The 19,807-nt window shown below is 42.9% G+C and overlaps 1 protein-coding gene across 15 annotated transcripts in view; it reads left to right on the forward strand.

Annotated features, from left to right (window-relative positions):
- Window positions 1–19,807, forward strand: part of nfixb (nuclear factor I/Xb) — a 142,144-nt gene that overhangs the window by 121,909 nt on the left and 428 nt on the right. For 10 of the 15 annotated variants that reach the window (XM_069710134.1, XM_069710130.1, XM_069710132.1 and 7 more), the window contains 5 exons: window positions 2,060–2,188; window positions 6,533–6,708; window positions 8,393–8,540; window positions 10,400–10,491; window positions 13,670–19,744. In XM_069710134.1, coding sequence (XP_069566235.1) covers window positions 2,060–2,188; window positions 6,533–6,708; window positions 8,393–8,540; window positions 10,400–10,491; window positions 13,670–13,684 — 560 coding nt within the window. In that variant the 3' untranslated portion in view covers window positions 13,685–19,744. The remainder of the gene's footprint in view (window positions 1–2,059; window positions 2,189–6,532; window positions 6,709–8,392; window positions 8,541–10,399; window positions 10,492–13,669; window positions 19,745–19,807) is intronic. The other 5 variants (XM_069710145.1, XM_069710140.1, XM_069710141.1 and 2 more) reach the window with 3 other exon arrangements.

The raw sequence follows: 19,807 nt of genomic DNA on the forward strand, positions 1-19,807 counted from the left end.
TAGATAGATAGATAGATAGATAGATAGATAGATAAATCTAAGATAGATATATAGACAGACAGACAGACAGCATACTAACAGAAGTGAAATATCATTACCAGATGGACAGCATCTTAGTTTTTGCCCCATAATTCTACCAGTAAATAAAATGTTTCCCAACCGAATTTACTGCATCCGCTCCTCCATCACATGACGTGCCGAGCTGAACACAACTGCTGGTGCCCACCTTTTTCTATACTTATCGGTGCCCGCACAGGCACAGCTGCACCCATGGTGCCCATGAGCATTGTGGGTAAATAGTGATAAAACATTTCCCAGTGTAGCTTTAAAAAAAAAAAGAAGCTTTTCAGAAATCTGCTCTGTTAGGCTTTATATACTCAGCTCATAAAATCTATTTCCACGTCTCTTTGGGCCATGTTGAAATTACCCACGTCTTTATTTGAGTGTGTTTGTTTTATATGTGTGAATATTGTGTCGTTTAGTAGTTTATGGGCCTTTTGCTCACCAGGGATGTTTATCACTGTATTCTTTCAACCAAATCTGAAGCAAACAACACATGAGCTCAGTATGTTGCAGTGAAAACTAATGAGGTCTATGTGTCCATGTTCATGTACTTTTGTATACTTCTGCTTCTTCATTATTCTCTGTTTTATGGATTTTTCTTTCCAGAGTTTTATTTCAGCGTATATTCAACATTGTGGTTCCCGGCAGAGGTCAGATACACCATTTGGCGCCGTTCCTCAAACCTTGAAAGTCTAAATTGTGCCTTTGGATTACCATACATCAAAATAAATTCCCTCAGCACCCACCACACAAGACCTTGATCACAGAAGAGAGCCTCTTTTATCTGTAGCTCTCACACTTTTGGCCATGTTTCTGGTCCACTGGTGAGCCAGGCCTATACTTAGTGTGTCCGTTTTTACCAAACTGAGGGATATTTCATGCAGCCGTTTAGCCTCAGCCGACATTTATAGACAGAGGGGGACACTTTAATATGTTTGTCTATGTGTGTCGGCCATGCCATCACCACTCCTCTCCTGCTTAACTTCTTCCATCTTTCCTACAGCAATACCATCTAGCCTTCATTGGCAGTTTGCCCGGTGCTTGCCACCCAGCCTGAACAGATTGTGTCAGTGTGTGTGTGTGTGTGTGTGTTTGTGTGTGAGAATTCAAGCACCTCTTTATGAAATACTATATGTCTTAAGGCAGCAACATAAAATACCTGACAGATATCCAGGAGGGCACTACATCAGAGGATCCAGTGATGTATGTTTTGGCGTGCTCTGATGCAGCTATATGTAGTTGCACGGCTCATGCTGGCAGTGGATTGAAAACACAGTCTGCCCCGCATAAGAGGCCATCCAGGATCCCATTCACTCTAAAGAGGCATCCTGACAAGTGCAGTGAGTCGGCTGGTTGGCGTGTTTGTTGACTGTGCTGCTGGAGCCGGAGCTCTGAGATCGTTTTGGGATTAGTCACGTAGTTTGGGTCTCATTTGAATTGATTTCAGTGAGTAGGACCTTGCTGTGTTGTTCACACACTCAATGGTGACCATAGTTGGACCACAATTGCATTTCCCAGCTCTCCTCTGTCCTGACGCTGTGCCCTGGTCCTCCCGTACCCCCTCCCTCCCCCCAACCCCACCTCACCCTTTCTCCCCCGTCACCTCCCTTCACTCTGACCCCCTGCTGCTTCAAAACATGGCCTCTCACCGGACCCTGCCCTCAACCCCCTCCCCCCCCCCAAACTGACAGACATGGTACAGCCCGCTGACTGTACGCAAACATAGAGTATTGGACAGACTGTGAGAACCCATTTGTATGTTAAGTCAGTCAAACAAATCAATGAATGAATCAATCGATCAATCCATTGATTTCAACCAATCATAATCATTTGATTCTTGTAATCAATTTTTTTTTAATTTTTTTTTTTAAGTCTTGATAAATTTATATTTCTAATTTTTTTTTTTTTTTTGAGTAGAGTCAAAGTAAGAAAAGCAGCCATGTTTGATTAAAACCTCGTCTCTGTTCTGCCATTTTGTTGATCCCCTCTTTGCCAGGACTCTCGTCGCCTGGTTCTCTTAAGAAGCCGGGGAAATTCGATTTCAGCGCCCTGTCCTCCCAGACGAGGTCCCCCCGCATGGCGTTCACCCACCACCCAATGCCAATGCTGGCGGGAGTGAGACCAGGTGAGACCAACCCAGCTCCTGATCCCCCTGATCGCCCCCCCCCTAAATCCCCTCCTCCCACCCCGTCCTCACCATCTCCTCCTACCCACTCCACACTTTTTCAGGGTCCCCAACCCTCCCCTGTGGTTTAGAGGTGGGAGCGTTGTCTCTGGGAGATGAGAGTGGCTGGGAATTAAAAGCTGGCAGGTACCTCTGTGGGTCTGTGGCTCCTCCTCTGACCTTGTAGGGTGCAGGTCATGTTGGTGATGTAGCTTCTGTGGGGTCAGGTGTGGTGTGTGGCTTCTCCGGGTCTGTTGGTGATGGTTGTGGATTTCTGTAGATTGCCCTCCTCCTCTTGTGATCAGGTGGTTGCTGCTGTGTCTCTTCTATAATATTACAGCTGTACTTCAGGTATGTAACATGGATGAAAGAAATGTGTTGAATCAATTGTCATTTTCTCTTTTACTCCCGGCTCTCTTGCCATGTTTTAGGACTCTTGGTTGCCAGAAACAACTACTGCCCCATCTGTAAATACTTATTTGAAATATATATACGTATGTGTATTTTTTGTTTTGCTAATAACTATCAACAAAGACACAAAATACAAATCATTACGGAAAAGTAGGTCAAATATATTTTTCTATGATTCAGTTCACTAAACAGTATCATTAAACTTTGACATTTCATGAAATCTTTTGGTGGAAAAAGTTGCAAATGACATTCATCATACTCATTGAACAATTTGTATTTGCAATTAAAGGGGCAATCCACCAATTTTACGTGTGAAGTTCAGTTTACTTATTACAAGGGATACTGTTTATCCTGTAAAAACAGTTCTACATGGTCTGCTATGGCTCTGAGGAGAGCAATTCACATAAATGATATAACTCATAATGATAATGATGCCATCAGTTTTATCTTAGCCCAGGCTTGAGTCTCAAGATATTTCAGCAGAAAGTTTACCTTACAAACTAAAGGAGTGGGGTTCTACAGAGGTGCGCATTTAGGGAGGCGGTGAAGAGTTATGAAAGACACTATTGAATTGAATTATGGGACATGTAGGATCCAGACTTTCTTGAGCTTCTTGAAACTAAAAGTCAAAATATCTGCTTCTGCAGCTTTGATTTTGACCATTCTCTTTTAATAAGTCTCATGTGAGTCCCCTATATTTATTTACACTAAACTGCAGGACTACCCCCTTTAATTACTCCATAATTCTGGCAGCACCCAGGCAAAGTGGGCAAATTACACTGCCTCGTATGGCAGTTGGTTTGTGGTAATCTGATGAAATACAATTTAGTTTGTGACTATGGGAATATGCACCAGTAAAGCACAACATCGACTGATGTGATCAGGGCCTTTAAATAGGTCTCAGAGCCCCTGTATTAAATAAGGCCCCCCTGACAAAATCTAGTGGTAAGGTGATACTGATACGTTGTGATAACAATACTGAAATTGATTTGAGTTTAATCAGATCACCACCGAGCAAACTGAGGACCTTGTAATTTTCCAGAAGAGAAAAACTGTCAACATGACAGAGTATGAAGGAACGGCTCCACGGCGAAATATTTTTGCCAAATGACGCCCAAGTAGGTTGATCCAGTCGTGGGTCTTTACACCTTACTGTTTTTTTAATATTCTTTCCTGTCATTTATAGGTCTTTCAACATTCATGTTGACTCGGTTTTCTTTATAGTGTGGGAACTCCAGATTGAGCACGTCTTTATTCACACTGCCAGGGCTGCTGTGTGTACCAGCTGATTCTCCACAAGGCTCAAACAAACAAAAAAAAGCATCTCAGATATCAATCACAGCCAAAGGGGCTCCAAGTATGAATCATCACTCTCCTAATTGTATCACCACGGTGTTGAGTAAGAGACTTTCTCTCCCTTTTGGAAAGTCCACATTTGTGAATTCAGCCAGTGAAGGATCTCGCTGGAGGTAATTACCCGAGTGCTGTCGTTCTGTAGCTACATCAAAGCATGTTGAAGCCACCGAGCAGATGTGAGGCGATGAGGTTGACCGCTGAGTCATTAAACCTCCTCTGTGGTTGTAGACAGACCCCGTGCCTCTTGAGGTGTAGCTACAACAAATCCAGTCTCCACACACACACGCACGCACGCACGCACGCACACACACACACACACACACACACACACACACACACACACAAACTAACATACACACACATACACACAGTATACTGTACATGTTGACACCAACATGCACACATGTACAGAGTATCCCATCCGTGTTGTGGCGAGCAGTTGTTGTATAGTTGTGATTTGTTTCTTTTTACACATACTCTCCCAGCATGCACACTGGGACTCTTCCCACGTGAGTGTGAAAATGCTCACCACATCATCAGCATTGTTGTTGAGTGTGTGTGTGGTTTTGATAGAGGTTATCCCTCCAGCCACACTCAGCCATCCTGCCTCTGGTTCTTCACTTGGGAATGTGACTCCTTTTTTATGGCTAAAATATTTCACCACTGACCGAAGCATACTTCTCTAAAAGTTTTTATAATAATAAAATTGTCTAAAAGTAGTCATTAAGCAGTTTGAATATTTAAGGAAATGTAGGAATTCATGACTGAAATAAAGTACAAACAGTTTGATTAAATTGAATGAAAGGATAAAATGAGGAAAATAATAGTGAAAAGTTGGTGGAAATGGCTGGAAGTAAAGAAAATGAGTTTGAATGGTAAAAATAACAACTAAATGGTGAAAAAGCTACACGTAATTGATATCTGGTTAAAATGGTTAGCTTAATCAAATGGATTCATGTTACTATTGGTAGCTAAAAGTAATGGATGAAAGGTTTGACCATCCAGTTTCTGTCCTATTTATTAGCACAAAACAGACCTTAACATTGACACTTTAACTGTATGAGAAATTACTCATATTAAATTTAAAATACATTTAAACATGTCGGGGTACCTGGGCTCTTCCGACCGGCCTGTGGAGGGACATGTGACGAGAAAAAAAAAAAAAAAAGGATGGGAATCCCTGGTGGTAGAGGGAGATGAGAGGGAGGAGGGTTGCAGGGATTCCCCTCTGATTCGGACTCCCTCCCACCATCCCCAGCCCACCCCACCCCAACCCATCCCCATACTCCCTGCGTTTGGCCTTCACCCAGTCCCTAATGAGATTAGTATGGGACTATAGGAGCAGGGAGACGGCTTCACTTGGGAGCAGGCAGCCTGGCATGGGAGCGAGGTGCTGTTGGGCTCAGAGGCGTAGGCCCCAGTCTGGGGGGTAATGCAGCGGGTTTGGCACCCTCGTGAAGTACACTCACACATAATGTATAAGATGCAGGCACCGAAGCGTGTTGGCAGCCCGACATGGGCAGCTGGGGAGTCTGGACGGGACGGGGTGGGTGTCAGACTGGCAGGGCTCAGAGGAGAACAGCCTTCTAATACAAATCAAGGAGATTTAGTAATGGATATAGGTCTGACAGAGAGGGCTTTGTGTTTGGTGTGGTAGGGCTCAACCAACTGCTCCCCTCTCACACCTCACACATATATTCAGCTCAGTTTGGTGCGACTTTCCCTCTTTTCCTCTCTTGTAAAGCAAAAACAGATTTTTTTTAATTTTTTTTCAATATAAGCTTATTAGCCGCAGCAGGCTGATATATTTTGCATCTCCACACCTGTCATGCACGCACATGTATATTTGCAGATAAAAAGCCATTTAACAGAAAAACAGCAACTCTGATTTAAAGTGTTCGTACAGATTAGTTCTGTCATCGAAACAAAATGTGTCAGATAAAAGAAAAAGAAAAAACGGCTTTACCATGTGAATGCCAAATTGCATCAACGCCAATGATTCACACCCTCAAAACAGCACACAGGCGTGCAGGCATTAAGACCGGCTAATTTAAGACAGTACTCAACGATCTCTTTGTGCTTTCGCTCTTCATGAGCTTTTTGGGATCTGATTTCAAAATCTAGAGCTCGTATCGACTGAATTTGTGCACATTCAGGTGTGTGTGTGTGCACTCAGAATTGTGTTGACTTGTTATGGAGTGTCTCTGAGTGTTCACATATGAATACAATGTGTGTAAATCTCCTCCATAAAGCTGTATAGGTTTAATGGAGTGATCATAAAACATGAGCAATGCCCATAATAGCTATTAACGTGAAATGAGCTTTTCTCGGGAACAACAACATTTGTTTCATTTTAAAAGCCAAATTAAAACTTTATGTCTTCCAGTTGTGATGGGGTTCTTGCTGTCATTCATCCGTGGCTTAATACATCTCTCCCATCTAAAGATCGTAAAGAGATCCAGAGGTTTTATGTCCATCTCTCGCGCTCTCTGTCTTTCTCTACTTGTGTTCCTCTGATACAAGCATCTGTGTTTGCAGGGAGTCCCCGTGCTACAGCCTCGGCCCTGCACTTCCCGTCTCCCTCCATCATCCAGCAGTCGAGCCCCTACTTCACCCACCCAACCATCCGCTACCACCACCATCCTGGACAGGATCCCCTGAAGGAATTTGTGCAGTTTGTCTGTGCTGATGGCTCGGGGCAGGCCGGGGGACAGGTAAGGCTCACCTCTTGATACAGACACATGCAGATGTGCAACACACACTAGTGTCGGGGAGTACTGTATGAACAAGCAATTCTAAGAGACTGCATTTAGAAAGTAGAAACACAAAGTATGTTAGTGGAAAACTGTGATTATGGAAGTAAAGAATTGACCATGATAATAATTATTCTTTAAAATAATAATAATTTTTACAAGTAACTGAATGCCTAATTGTGACATTTTTCCACTATTGAAGACTTAATGTTACGTAACGTAAAATGTATAGCAATTTAAGATTTGTTCTACAAATAACATCTATCTGTTTTTCCAATCAACACATTAAAAATGTGGTTTGTGGTTTACAAATTGAGGAAATCTCAGAAAATCAGAAAAGCTTTCCAGTCCAGTGGGTTTTTTGTCTTCGTGGGTCTCATTGACTGACAGAATATAACCTGATAAGACATCCTTGGATACTCAAAATTATTACATTCATGCTTAAACTTTTGTCTTGAATTATGGTTGAATTATGCACTTATAGTATGTCGCTTTGGATAAAAGCGTCAGCTAAATGAAATGTAATGTAATGTAATGTATGGTGCCTAAACTTGACCTAATCTAATTTACAAACCCTTATATCTTTTTCATTTTAGATTAGAAATTGAGCAACTTGGAGAGACGTGTGAATAATGATCACGCTCATTTTTTGGCTTAATTTATGAACACCTACACATACTCAACCATATGGGTATAGACAATTTTGTTGTTGTTGCAGCATTTCAATTTCAATATTAGCTATTTAAGCTGAGGTTAAATTTCAGTTATGTATTAAATTGTCATGTCTTCTTTTTTCTTCTGCATTCCACAAAAATCCGCAACAAAACCCACCTCACTGTACAAATCTGAAATCATGATACATATATATGATACTATATGTGATTAGTTTGAGTGAACAGTGCATGCTAAAAGCTGTGTCCACCCACATTACAGAGAAATACACCCAGAGCGACACTACTGCAACACACCAGACATTTGTTTATCTACAAATCTTTGTATTGTCTTGTCGATGTCATTTTGCCGTTTCCTATTTCAGACCCCCGACGTTCCCCACCTCCTCTTTTTATTTTTATTTTGCTCCACCCAACCCCTTAGAAGTTACAACCATCAGCACAAGAGTGAATCAGTCATGGCACACTTCAGTCCAGCATACCCGTCCTGTGTTGTGTCATCGTGTTTCTGTTCTCATCTCTAGCTGTTCCGATTTTAGTTGGAGTTTGGTTGTTTGGTGATGGTATCGTTGGTGGTGTTGTGCTTGTGTAGAAGACTATTCTCCCATGGTTTTGATTTCTTGCCATCTTCTGGACGAACCCAGTCAAATAATTTGCTCACTTCCTTCTTCCACACTTTCTCCACCCGACACGGACCACCCAGTGGAACCTCTCACCTCCAGCTCCAGCTCCCACTCCTATCAAACCCTGTGGTGACTATTATTTTTCACACCTCCATGAAAGATGCCGTCCACATACATCATTCCTTTGGTTGTTGTTTCCCACCCCCTCCTCCTCCTTCCACCATCGCTCCCCCTCTTCCCTCCGTCATGGATATTTTTTTGGACCTGGCCTCCCGAGCTGCGTCCTGTTTTCATTCCGTGTCTGCGGATTGTCGCATGTCGCCCTCCTGACCCTGTTTGTGTTGTCTGCAGCCAAACGGGAGCGGCCAGAGCAAAATGCCAGGCTCCTTCTTGCTGCCTCCACCTCCCCCAGTGGCCCGCCCAGTGCCCCTCCCCATGCCCGACTCTAAACCCAACAGCACGCCCCCTGACGGCGGACTCTCCTCGCCCGCATCTCCGTGTAAGTGACCCCGCAGAGACCGTTTTCAAAACCAAACCAAACACCAAAAAAAAACAAAAAAACAATCAGAAAACCCCAACCCTCTCCAGTGAAAAGACCCATGACATTGTTCTTCCTCCAACTTCGTGTCATCATTGTGTATCCAGCATTTCACGTCCCTCAACCCTTGGAAGGCTGCAGAAGCCTGCACAGAACAAACTGTGGAGCGCGTTAAAGTAGATCAAGGCCACCAGAGGTTTGGTGAGAGCTGTCTGTCATTATGGACGTCTGTGGCACTCATCAGGGTTCTGTATTTGGCCCCCGTGAGTTCCTCTACATGTCGAGCCCATTCTGCGTTGGTCTGGTGTGGAAGCTGCATCACCAGCTCTTCTCCTTCTCAATCCTCCTTTCCTCCCCTGCTGGACTCATCAGCAAACCTTCTAAGAAAAAGTTTGATTATTAATTCAGTCTTACTTGCAAAGGGCACAAATTTAGGGCAGTTAATTTATATGGACTCCACAAACATTCCGGTAGAAATTGGGACACTGGTGGAACAATTTTACCCCAACGTTTTTTGGGTTTAGCTGATGTGAGATTTTTAGTGGGATTTTTTTTTTTGCTTGGTGATTTTTTTTTTAGAGCAAACAGGGTGTGAATTCAAGGTAAAGAAGCGATATCAGTCGTATTTCCTCAGATGTGATAGGAGGGGCACTGGATGGAGCACTTTTTTTTTGTTTGTTTGTTTGTTTGTTTTTTTAGCTCTCCTTCAAATTTAGTGTCTTTGTTCTACCCCCCAGTCAGCGTCTCAAAGTCTTCTATGTCTTATGTATGTTATTCCAATCCTTAGAAACACATGGATGTACTGTATCTTCTTTCCTGTCTCTCTCCTTCTTGCTCTTCCCTCTTCTCCTCCACACAAAATGCCTCACACATGCACAAGTCTGCACACTGCTTCCCCGAATCCCTCAGTGAGATTCAAATTCTGGAGTCCGTAGGGTTCCTCAAACTGCCCTAAATTTGTCAGAGACGTTGATGCCAGTGGGTTTTAAATGTCCCTGACTGATCCTCAGTGTCAGGATCCTGAGTTTATCAACTGAATTTAATCACTCAGGGAGATCTGAGTTTGCATAGCAGATTTTGGCGAACTTTTCCATGGGGTTTTAATGACCTCAATGATATATACTGGTACTTTCTGAATAAGTAAATGCATGTATCTGACTTTTTTTGGTATATTTTTTGGGTATATTTATTCGTCTAACAGCAATGATCCATTTGGTTTACTGGATGATATTTCATGTTAAAGTATGAGCCATGACAGTTTGGGAAATACACGTATTTGCTTTCAGGAATTTTGAAAGTTTTAAGAGAAGATCAGTACCACTCTCATGTCTGCACGAGAAATATGGAGCTTGAGCCAAAGACTTGAAACGAGGAAACAGCTAACCTGATTTATTAATTTTGTTTGTTTTAGTGGAGCTAAAAAAGAAAAACTGTGCGGCGGGTTCCTGAGAATTCTTGGCAGGGTGCAAACACTTCCAGAAGCCTTAATGTTTTTCACTTCAGTTTTTGTTAAGATAAAGCAAATTTAATTCGAATTTAAGTGAGATTTGGAAGTGCTGGTTGACAGACTTTGATAAGTTTGGACAGGGCCAGGCTTTCTGTCTTGGTCTTTATGCTAAGCTAAGCTAACAGGCTGCTGGCACCAGAGTCGTATCCAGTGTACAGACTTTAGACTGTCTATTCATCTAGCTTTCATTCAATAAGTGAACAAGTTTTTTTCAAATTGTCGAACTACTCCTCTGAGATTCTGCAGGAGGTTGCAGCGCGGGTTATTCTAGTGTGCGCTGACGTCCTCTGTTGTTCTTCTTCTGTTTCTGTAGCATACTCCACGCCAGGCGCCACAGCTCCCAACAGGTTTGTCGGCATCGGATCACGGGACAACAACTTTCTGAACATCCCGCAGCAGACACAGGTAGGAGGTCGGGGACACACCGACAGTCTGTCTCACTGTGTCGTAAAAGTAAGCAGGCGACTCGTCTGTTTTGACTGCGATTACTGGTCAAACTCAAGGAACGTATTAACTGTGTGGATGCACGCCAAAATATTTCTTATTCCCTCACTCCCTGAAATCTGCTTCTGGGTCTCCTCCGTCTCTCCTCTCACACCATCCCACAGCACCATCAATGTGTGCATTTGTACATCGTTATTTTACTGTACGTGTGTGGTTAACCATATGTGCTCAACTGTTTATTTGGCACATATGGAGCGTACCCTTCAGGCAGCAGGCCTTCTTCCCTCGCTGCCTTTTTCTCTCCTTCTCCTTGCTACCTTTCCTTTCTCCGTTCTTACCGCCTTTTCTACTTCCCATTTTCCCTCTTTTTAGCTTCGTCGTGCTCCGCTCTCCTCCCTCGTATTCATTTTCTCGGCCTTTGACTTTGACTTTCTCCCTCTTTCACCTTCTTCCTTCCTTCCCTTCCCCACACTGAGCCTCGTTCATGTGCCTCCTCCATTACCACCAGTACTTTTCTCATTAGTGTCCAACCACACCCACCTGGAGCCAGCTCAGCTCTGCTCCTCCACACATGGAAACCATCTGAAACTGCTGTGCTGATCCCCTCCCTTGTTTCTCAGCCCTCCATTCTCTCACTTTTTCTCCCTTTCCATTTCTGCCTCTCTGCTCGTTATAATCCACTCTGTTCTCTCACGCCTCATTTTCTTTATCTCCTTTTTGCTCAGCGACTTTTCACAGTCAGTTTTTCTTCCCATTCCTTTTTGTTTACTTCAATAACTTGCCTTATCTGAGTTATTTCTTATTTCCAAGAAGGCCAAAGGTATGTGGTCACACTAACATGGCATACATACTGTATTAGATTGTAAAGAAATTCTAAAAACCATGGGCATTAATCTGCTGCTGTAACAGCCTCAACTCTTCAGCCACGAGCCCATTATAGTGAGTTTTTAGCCAATAAAGGCTGACTCGCTGCCGGGGTTCCCCTCCATCCCAATTTAAGTTCTTTCACTTTTAAACCATTTATTTATGATCACAATCTTTGCCACACAGTTGTTGTTGTTGTTGTTGTCTGAAATAATATTTTATGGATTTACTTTCATTGGAAGCAAGGGGACAAACCCAAACCATAAAAAAACAGCCCCTGGACAAAAGTAAACACAAGTATAAGGACAGAGGTAACCACATACTTTTGGCCGTGAAAGCGTATTTTCCCACAAAGCTCTGTTCTGTACTGAGTGAGACAAAAGTGCCAGAGCCAAAACGCACAGCATCAACTGTGTACATGTGTCTCTGCAATGAGACAGAGAGATTAATAATCCACTGAAAAACTAAAAGATCGCTCACAAGACAAAGACCTTGTCAAAAGTGTGTATGTGGTGACTGCAGGAACGCTCACTCTGGTAGCTGTGGGCTTCTTCCGCCCTCTAGTGGCCAATGTTGGGTGCTGCTGCCAAGAGAAAACAAGATACCAACAGGGCAGGGGAAGAGAGGGAAAGAGGGGAGCAGAGCAACAGAGTTTCGGCCCTTATAGAAGTCACGTCCCTGCCGTCTCGTTACCCCCGGCAACCAGACATGATGTCATAGCCAGTTGATCTTGAATTTGAGAAGGGCTTGCTCGAGAGGGGGGCAGGAAAGAAAAGAGGGTGGTCACTGTCTGCTGCCAAGGATTTAGTGGGAGTGTTCACGGGAGATAGATGGATTGTGCTTGTTTGTAAGAGCATACACAGAAGGAGAGAGAGGCAGAGTAAGGGACAAGTTACAATGCCCAAGGCCTGCTGGGACAGTGCCCAAGGGAGAAGGGTAGCTGAGAAGGGCAGGAGGCAGGAGGGTGGGGGGTATTCATGCGACCTGTTAGAGTCAAACAAAACAAAAGGCTGCTTCCCTGGAGGCTCCGAGTAGTTTCCAAGGTTTGACTTCTAGAATGTTGGCGCACCAGCCGATGGTGCCAGATCCTGCAGGCCAAGCAGGGCAGCCAAAAACAGCGGCGCTGACCCATTTCTGCTCCCTGCTCACGCTGAGTCGGACAAACCCGACGTGAAGATGGCGCAAGAGACAAGGAGCGCCAGACTGCTATCCCCCTGCTGCTGCCTGGCCATTAGGAGCCATTCACTGTTTGGCCAAATTCAAGACGTACTGTACTTCTCTCAGAGATGGACAGACTTGATGGTAATAGCTGGGCTGGTGGCCCGGATGATTGTTCTGTCACTCACTGTGTTTAAGAGCTGGAGGAACCTCTAGAGGCCAAAAGTGAACAGAGTGTTCAGAAACATGTCCAGAGACAGTTTACAGTACAGAGACATCTGTCATAGAGATGTCCTCTTTGCCACATGCATATTTCAAGCCATCCTAGCAGTGTGCCGATAGCAGGGTCAGTAGGTCACCTGGTCCAGACCGAAGTATCACTGTATCTGTGTAATAGATTACCACAGACAGACAGACAGACAGACAGACAGACAGACATTCATAATTCATCTCTGATAGATGATGGAGGTGAAAGGATGAATTCTTCCTCTCGAACACCACCAGGAGTTGAATATTTGACTTCTGATAAAGGGGCGATGCCTGCGAATTAGTTCAGGCAGTCAACTTGAGCTGCTCCGTTCTGCATCATGCGACATACCTCATACGCACTAATCATCCAACACACACACACCCTCCGAATTTGGTGGTCTATTCAAACTGAGAAATTTCCCAGTAAACATGTTGGAATTGACTTAAAGTACAGCCTTACAGAGCTGCTTGTGTGTATGTTTAAACGTAGTTTCTGAGAGATTGTGTTCCTCCAGTCCGTTTGGTATTGTGGGTCTTTGGCCACAGTTGCTAGAAGCTGGTCTGGGAGCAACTCAGAACTGTCAAAGTTGAACAAAGTTTAAATCGCTTTGTTATTGCAGCTGTAAACAAAGTTACAGAAGTGCCCCTTGAGGGTCAGGTTAACTTCTCCATTAATATTTTATGACCCCTGACATTTTATGAAAGAACCAGATGTTTCTAACACAGTGGCCACAAGAGTTTCATGTGCATCCAAACTTTGAGTAACATGTGGGTCATGAAGGTGGTCTTTAAAGTCACCAAGTTGAAAGTTGACTGTTTAATTCTGTTCCGATCTCATCCCCTTTTCACCTCTTTTTTTCTTTTTCAGTCTTGGTTCCTCTGACAAGATCTGTGTGCAAACCAGCAACTAGAATTCTTTCTTTACAATCGGAAATAGAAAAACAGAAAAAAAAAAACAGAGAAACAGCCCGCGGGATAATGAATTGTCCACCAACCAACCCACCGACTGGCCCTGACAGTACATCTCACCTGATACGAAATATAACCAAGCAACAGCAGCATGACGCTTTTAGTGGAACTCTGGACTTATTTACGCAGTCAGAGGGAGGACCGGTTTCAAGCAAAGATGGATAGATGGAAAGATGAATGGACGAACAAGAGGATGCCAGGATGAGAGAAGGGAGTAGAGGGGACAGCAGCGAGCAGGCATCTTCTCCTCAAAACACCAAACCAGCACAGCAGCAACGCAGGAGGAACCTGAGGACAGAAAAGCAGTCGACTTCTCCTACTTCATAAGGATTGTGTAACGAATGGCTAAGAAAATCAACTTTCCAGCAAATGCAGATTCGAGCTACAAAAAGCTTCACCCAAAATGAATCCACAGCCTGATTAAATAATTAGGTTTCCCGTGAAAGCTGCAGTCATCACCTAAAAAAAGAAATTCCAATTTACCAATGTTTCTATCCCTCTGAATGACCATTGACTCCCCCTTTCACCCTACTACTAACTAGAGAGAGACCATGCCAAAACATATCCTAAGGGTTGCACTACAAGCTGAATCAGTTAACACTAATCTTAACGATGTGCACTATTTACCTACAAGGCATGGGAGGTAAACCAGACTTGCCTATCAAAGTTTTAAAGAGGAAACAAATCAAGGTACAGGAAGCCTTCTCGTGTCCTCGACCCCCATCGTTCAGTTCGACCAATCATTGGCCTCCGCTCATTCTCACGTCCCCCCCCCTCCCCCCCACCGCACACACACGCAGTCTGTGCCACGGCCACAGCATGTATGAAAACACACACACACACACACACACACACACACACACACACACACACACACACACACACACACACACACACACACACACACACACACACACACACACACACACATTTGCCCAGTCTCACCATTAAGATTGTAGTACTTCTAAGTGGTGGTGTCGTGTTATTATCTTTTCATTTCATACAGCCCAGTGAACTCTCTCTGCCTTGATTAGATATCCACACATCACACACACACACTGAAAATGTCAGTGTGAGTATATCATTACTGACAGATATAGACAGCAGCTATCGGTTCCCCATTTGCCCTCTTTGTAAATGTAGATGAATGATGATTTTACTATCTCTTGTGTATTCTCTTATTTGAATTTATTCCTTTTGGATTTGTACTATTTTATAATTGTTTTGTATTTGAATGACAGCACCTTAAAGAGAAACACAGTAAGATGCGGTATGTTGAAGCGGTGTAGACAGGGTGGGTAGCTAACCCAGATCAAGTAATGCTGGCAAAAGCTTACAAGGAAAAGTTTGACTTTTTGGAAATATGCTTCTTTGACTTTTTTTTTATTTTTATTTTTTTATTTTTTTTAACTAAGAGTTAGATGAGGAGACTGATGCCACTCACATGTGAGTACAGTAAGCGTGAAGCTATAGCGATCACCTGGTTAGCTTCGCATTGGTTTGCAGAGGAAGTAACACTCCTCTGCTGATGACAATCATGTTGTGTATTGTTTGTTTCATTCAAAAAAGTACTAAGGTGTAACTTCACTATTTTAGAGTTTGGGACCTGAAAACTGGTCCCTCGTTGAGCTTTAGTGGGCATTCGGATTACAACCAGCTCTGCGTTATAGCCAAATAATGCAAGGGTGGCAAACATATTTGATTGGCCACCTTCCTGGATGACATCGTGTTCCATAAAAAGTTAAAATTTTTGCAGGACGACCCTGCGTTTTATGTTTTGCCAATATCCTGCGTGTAGACCTGGCTGTGTCATCTGCCTGACTCTAATGAACAAAGAGGCTGCAGAATGTGGCCCTTGTTGCCTTTTAACGGAGCCGGGAACCATTTCCTGGTTTCCAATCTTTAAGCTAAACTAATCCAACTATCTGCGAGCTGTAGCTTCATACTAATGGACAAATATTTGAGTGGTATTAATCGTCTCATCTCGTAAACAAACAAGCATTTCATCCAAAAAGTGGTTTTCTATTGACATGGTTCTCAGTGCCAGATAAGCCTCGACGGAGGGACAACACAGTGCAGGGTTTGGACAATCACAGGAAGCGTATTTTTCTGGGAACTGACCTGCTGAGCCGTAGAAGTCAGAAAGAAGCTAAAAAGGAAAAGAGGAGCAGCATCTACTAGATCCAGGTACAGCTGGTGGTCGTGGTAAATATATGATTGATAGAAAACAGAGCCAAGGAGGGAAGGTTGCTGAAGACGGGACCCAGAGTAAAAGAGAGAGGAGCTCTTCTTTGTGTCTCCCTAAAGTTTACCCTGTTGTTTACACTCCCAGACGGGCCGCTGCTCCAAGAGCAGAGGGGGCCACACTGCGGAGCAAAATGAATATGTGACATATCTGGCTGTTTTTGGAGCGAGGGGACGAGGGCCTCTAAGGCTAGCTAGTAGGAGGATCACACGTGTGCCCGTTTTGTGTCGGTGCACAGGATCAGGTAAAGGGTTTCGGTTGCTATGGTAATCCCCCAACACTCTCTCGCACGCGCGTGCGCGCACACACACACACACACACACACGCACGCACGCACACACACACACACACACACACACACACACACACACCAGCACTCCCCCTAACTATTGTGAAAGAAAGAGCCCTTATAGATCAAAAAAACTGCACTAATACAATCATGCCAGCCAACCTTGTGAGTCTCTTTTTTGTAAACATTACAGTAGATTGTCCACCATTGAGTATTTAAATCATCGGATGTATTACTGGGATGGAAACACACTTGTAGAGCACAGACAGCCACTTCCTAAAACACACTTCTGAAGACCACTCACTCAACAAATCCCCTGTGCCCGACTGAATTCAAAGGGAAGTCTTAAAAAATAGACAATCTGAGGAGGCCTTTATGCTTTTAATCATTTTATATGTACTATTATATAAATTATCCCACACACGTTCAGCCTGATTCAGTAATCTCCGACTAAAAGTTGAATTCAGAACACTCATCCAACCTCACAAAATAACTGGACTGCCTGGCCATGTTCTTCACTGCAGGGAAACGCTACATAGTTGGCCAACCGACTGGCGACCATCTCATCAGCTTCGTAGAGAGAACTAGCTCCACTGAGTAAGACGTTAACGATGGCTACGGTGATTTCTTTTCTAATCTATGGAAGTGCCTCTGTATTCCCATTATGCAATTTGTCAAACATGAATTCAGGTTCTTTTTCTCACATATAAGCTATAGTAAATGGTGAAAATTTTATGTCAGGAGGGGGGGAGAAAAAAACGGTGACAGCTCACTAGATAATCGCAAGCATCTTTATATATAATACACATATATATTTATAGATATATACTTTTTTTTATTTGCAAGATAAGCTCTGTGGCAGTCTAGTTATTTTTTGAAGCATGGCGTACATCGCACAGTCATAGGATGCATCTAAAAAAAAAAAAAAAAAACCCGCTGATTTGAGCTAAAGTACCAGTCTCTTAAACCCATATTCGCATTAAATGACATAAAGAAAAAGGAAACCCATTGCAAACACAACAATAGATACATAGACAACAAGTGATGTTGATGTAGTTGAGGTTAAAAAAAAAAAAAAAAAAGCGCAGATTAGGTTTTGTTGTTTTCTTTCTTGTTTTGGTGGGAAGTATTGTTCTTGAAACTAAATGATGTATGTTGATTGAGCCATGTGCAATGCCTTGGTAGAGGAATTGTGTTTGTTTGTTAGCGATTGTTTGAGGGTGTCACGCGAAAAAGAGGGAAAACCCTCTTAAGGTTTTTTTTTCTTTGTTTTCAAGTCCACATGCTCCGGGACTCTAAATACGAGGGCGGCAAGAAAAAAAAATCCCAGTCTTTGTAAGTAAGTTTGGGGAAATTGTTTTTAATTTCCTTTTTTTTTTTTCTTCCTTTTATCACTTTTTTTATTAAAAAAAAAAAAAAATTCATTTCTATTGGTTTGTTTTCAAAATGTGGGAGGGCTGAAGGAACAATTTTGCAACTCATAAAATATATATCACTATGAAAACTGGTGCTTTCGTAAAGAATAAAGTACGTTCAGTCTCTATTATACATAAATAATAATAAACAAAATTAAGTGTTATCATAAAAGCAAATTTTAGGAAAACATGCATTATTCTATTTCTCTTTTTGTATTTACCGAGGGGAGGGAGGGGTTCGTTGTATGAAAAAGGTTGTTGTGACAAAAGGCATTTTTCCTCCCCAACCTTTACGCCACAGCAGAACAAAAAATATCTGGTAAAAGCCACATTTTTCCCACCAGACTTATTCATATTGTATCCAACACAACAACAAGTGATCCTTAAATGGGACAAAGACAAGATCTTCCCCAATTCTGGGAGATGCACAAGTACGGATTCCCTTTTTAAAAGGAAAACAACAAAAATCAGGAATGATGATCTCCTAAGAGGGAATTGGCCGCATCTGTTTGGTTAGACGGGTGCTGTGATCAATTCAGTAACGTGAACCCCTCACCCCCCCTCCACACACACACACACACACACACACACACACACACACACTATCCCGAGTCCCCCCCCACCCCCCGCCCCATCTACCCGCTGTAAATGATTATAAATATTTGTTTGGTGATGTAGTGTTATAGACTCAGAGCATCTTTAAAGGTTGTCCCTAAAAAGTGCCTTTTGTTCACAGATTCCATCTTGTAATCCTGAGTGCCCATCTCAAAAGAAAAAAAAAGTCCCCTCCTTCATACTTCTATATCTTTCTCTTCCTCTTCTTCGAGCTTTTTAAAGCAGTATACATAGTACTAAAGGAAATTGGTGTGATTTAGTTCCTCTTTTTATTGTTGAATAATTAAGAAAAGCTGAAAAAAAGTCAAAAAAGTCAAAAAAAAAAAGATATTTTCTGTCTTGCTTCTCTTCCTCTGTATCTTGTCGTCTGTCTATCTTGGACACTGGAGTAGTCTGTAGCCGCGTAACCTTCTCCCTCCCCTCCCCTCCCCTCCCCCTCCTTTTGTCCTTTTCTCTGAACGGTGGGGTTTAAAAAAAAACAAAACAAAAAAAAACAACAAAAAAAAGAATACGCAAAGATTTTTTTTTTTTGTCTGAGCAGAATGCAGTTAGCTCACATGTTATTCTTGTCTGTACGCTTCACATTGTATTACCATACCCATCTTCTTCAGCTTCTCCATTCAACAGCTAATGTAAGTGAACAAGTTACACCACGGGGCTCTGGGCTGTGCTGAGGACGGGGGGCACAGAGCGGGGTTTTCGCCTCTGGGAGCAGCTGGGGGACAAATCGATCCAGGTGGAGGGATCAGAGCACTCACGGGCACGACTGGTTTTTGGGCGTTGGAGAGGGCGACGACCGGCAGGACTGCTAGTGTAGGCAGGTTTGTTTGTAATCCTTGTTTCTATTTATTTTTTTTTTATAATTGAATTTGGATTTTGCTTTTTGATTATTTTGTCATTGTTACTGCATACCTTAGGCAGCAGTAAAGATACTGCGTTGAGACCTTCAATTATGCACCTTTCTAGGGGTTGAATGAGACCAGCTATTTAAAAAATGAAAAAACGAAACTGAAAAATAACTCAAAGCACCTTAACAGCGGAACGGTTCCACAGCACGGAGACTGAGAGGCTCAGATTTAGCACGATTTAGCACAGTCATTACAAATTGTTGTACTGATTCGCCGCCACTGACCAAAGTTATATGGTTCAAAAACCTGTAGATGGTGACGTGTTGGAGTAAAAGCACCCTGAAGTTCCACCAGCAAAATTGAGCGATTACAGAAAAAGTAGATTTGTATGCAACATTTTATTTACCTGCATCAAGCAAAATGAAGCCAGCAGCAGTATTATCAATCAAGCCTTGACAAGTAAAAGCGCCACAGCTGAGAAGCCATATCAGAGACGAACAGGTCGCACTGAGCAGAGTGTGTATATGTGTGTGTGTGTGTGTGTGTGTGTGTGTGTGTGTGTGTGTGTGTGTGTGTGTGTGTGTGTGTGTGTGTGTGTGTGTGTGTGTGTGTGTGCTTTTGTTGA

Source organism: Brachyistius frenatus, unplaced genomic scaffold (genome assembly GCF_029030835.1).
Source record: "Brachyistius frenatus isolate BFR_SWC_R1_liver_20210118 unplaced genomic scaffold, ASM2903083v1 Contig_90, whole genome shotgun sequence".
Lineage (NCBI taxonomy): Eukaryota > Metazoa > Chordata > Actinopteri > Embiotocidae > Brachyistius > Brachyistius frenatus.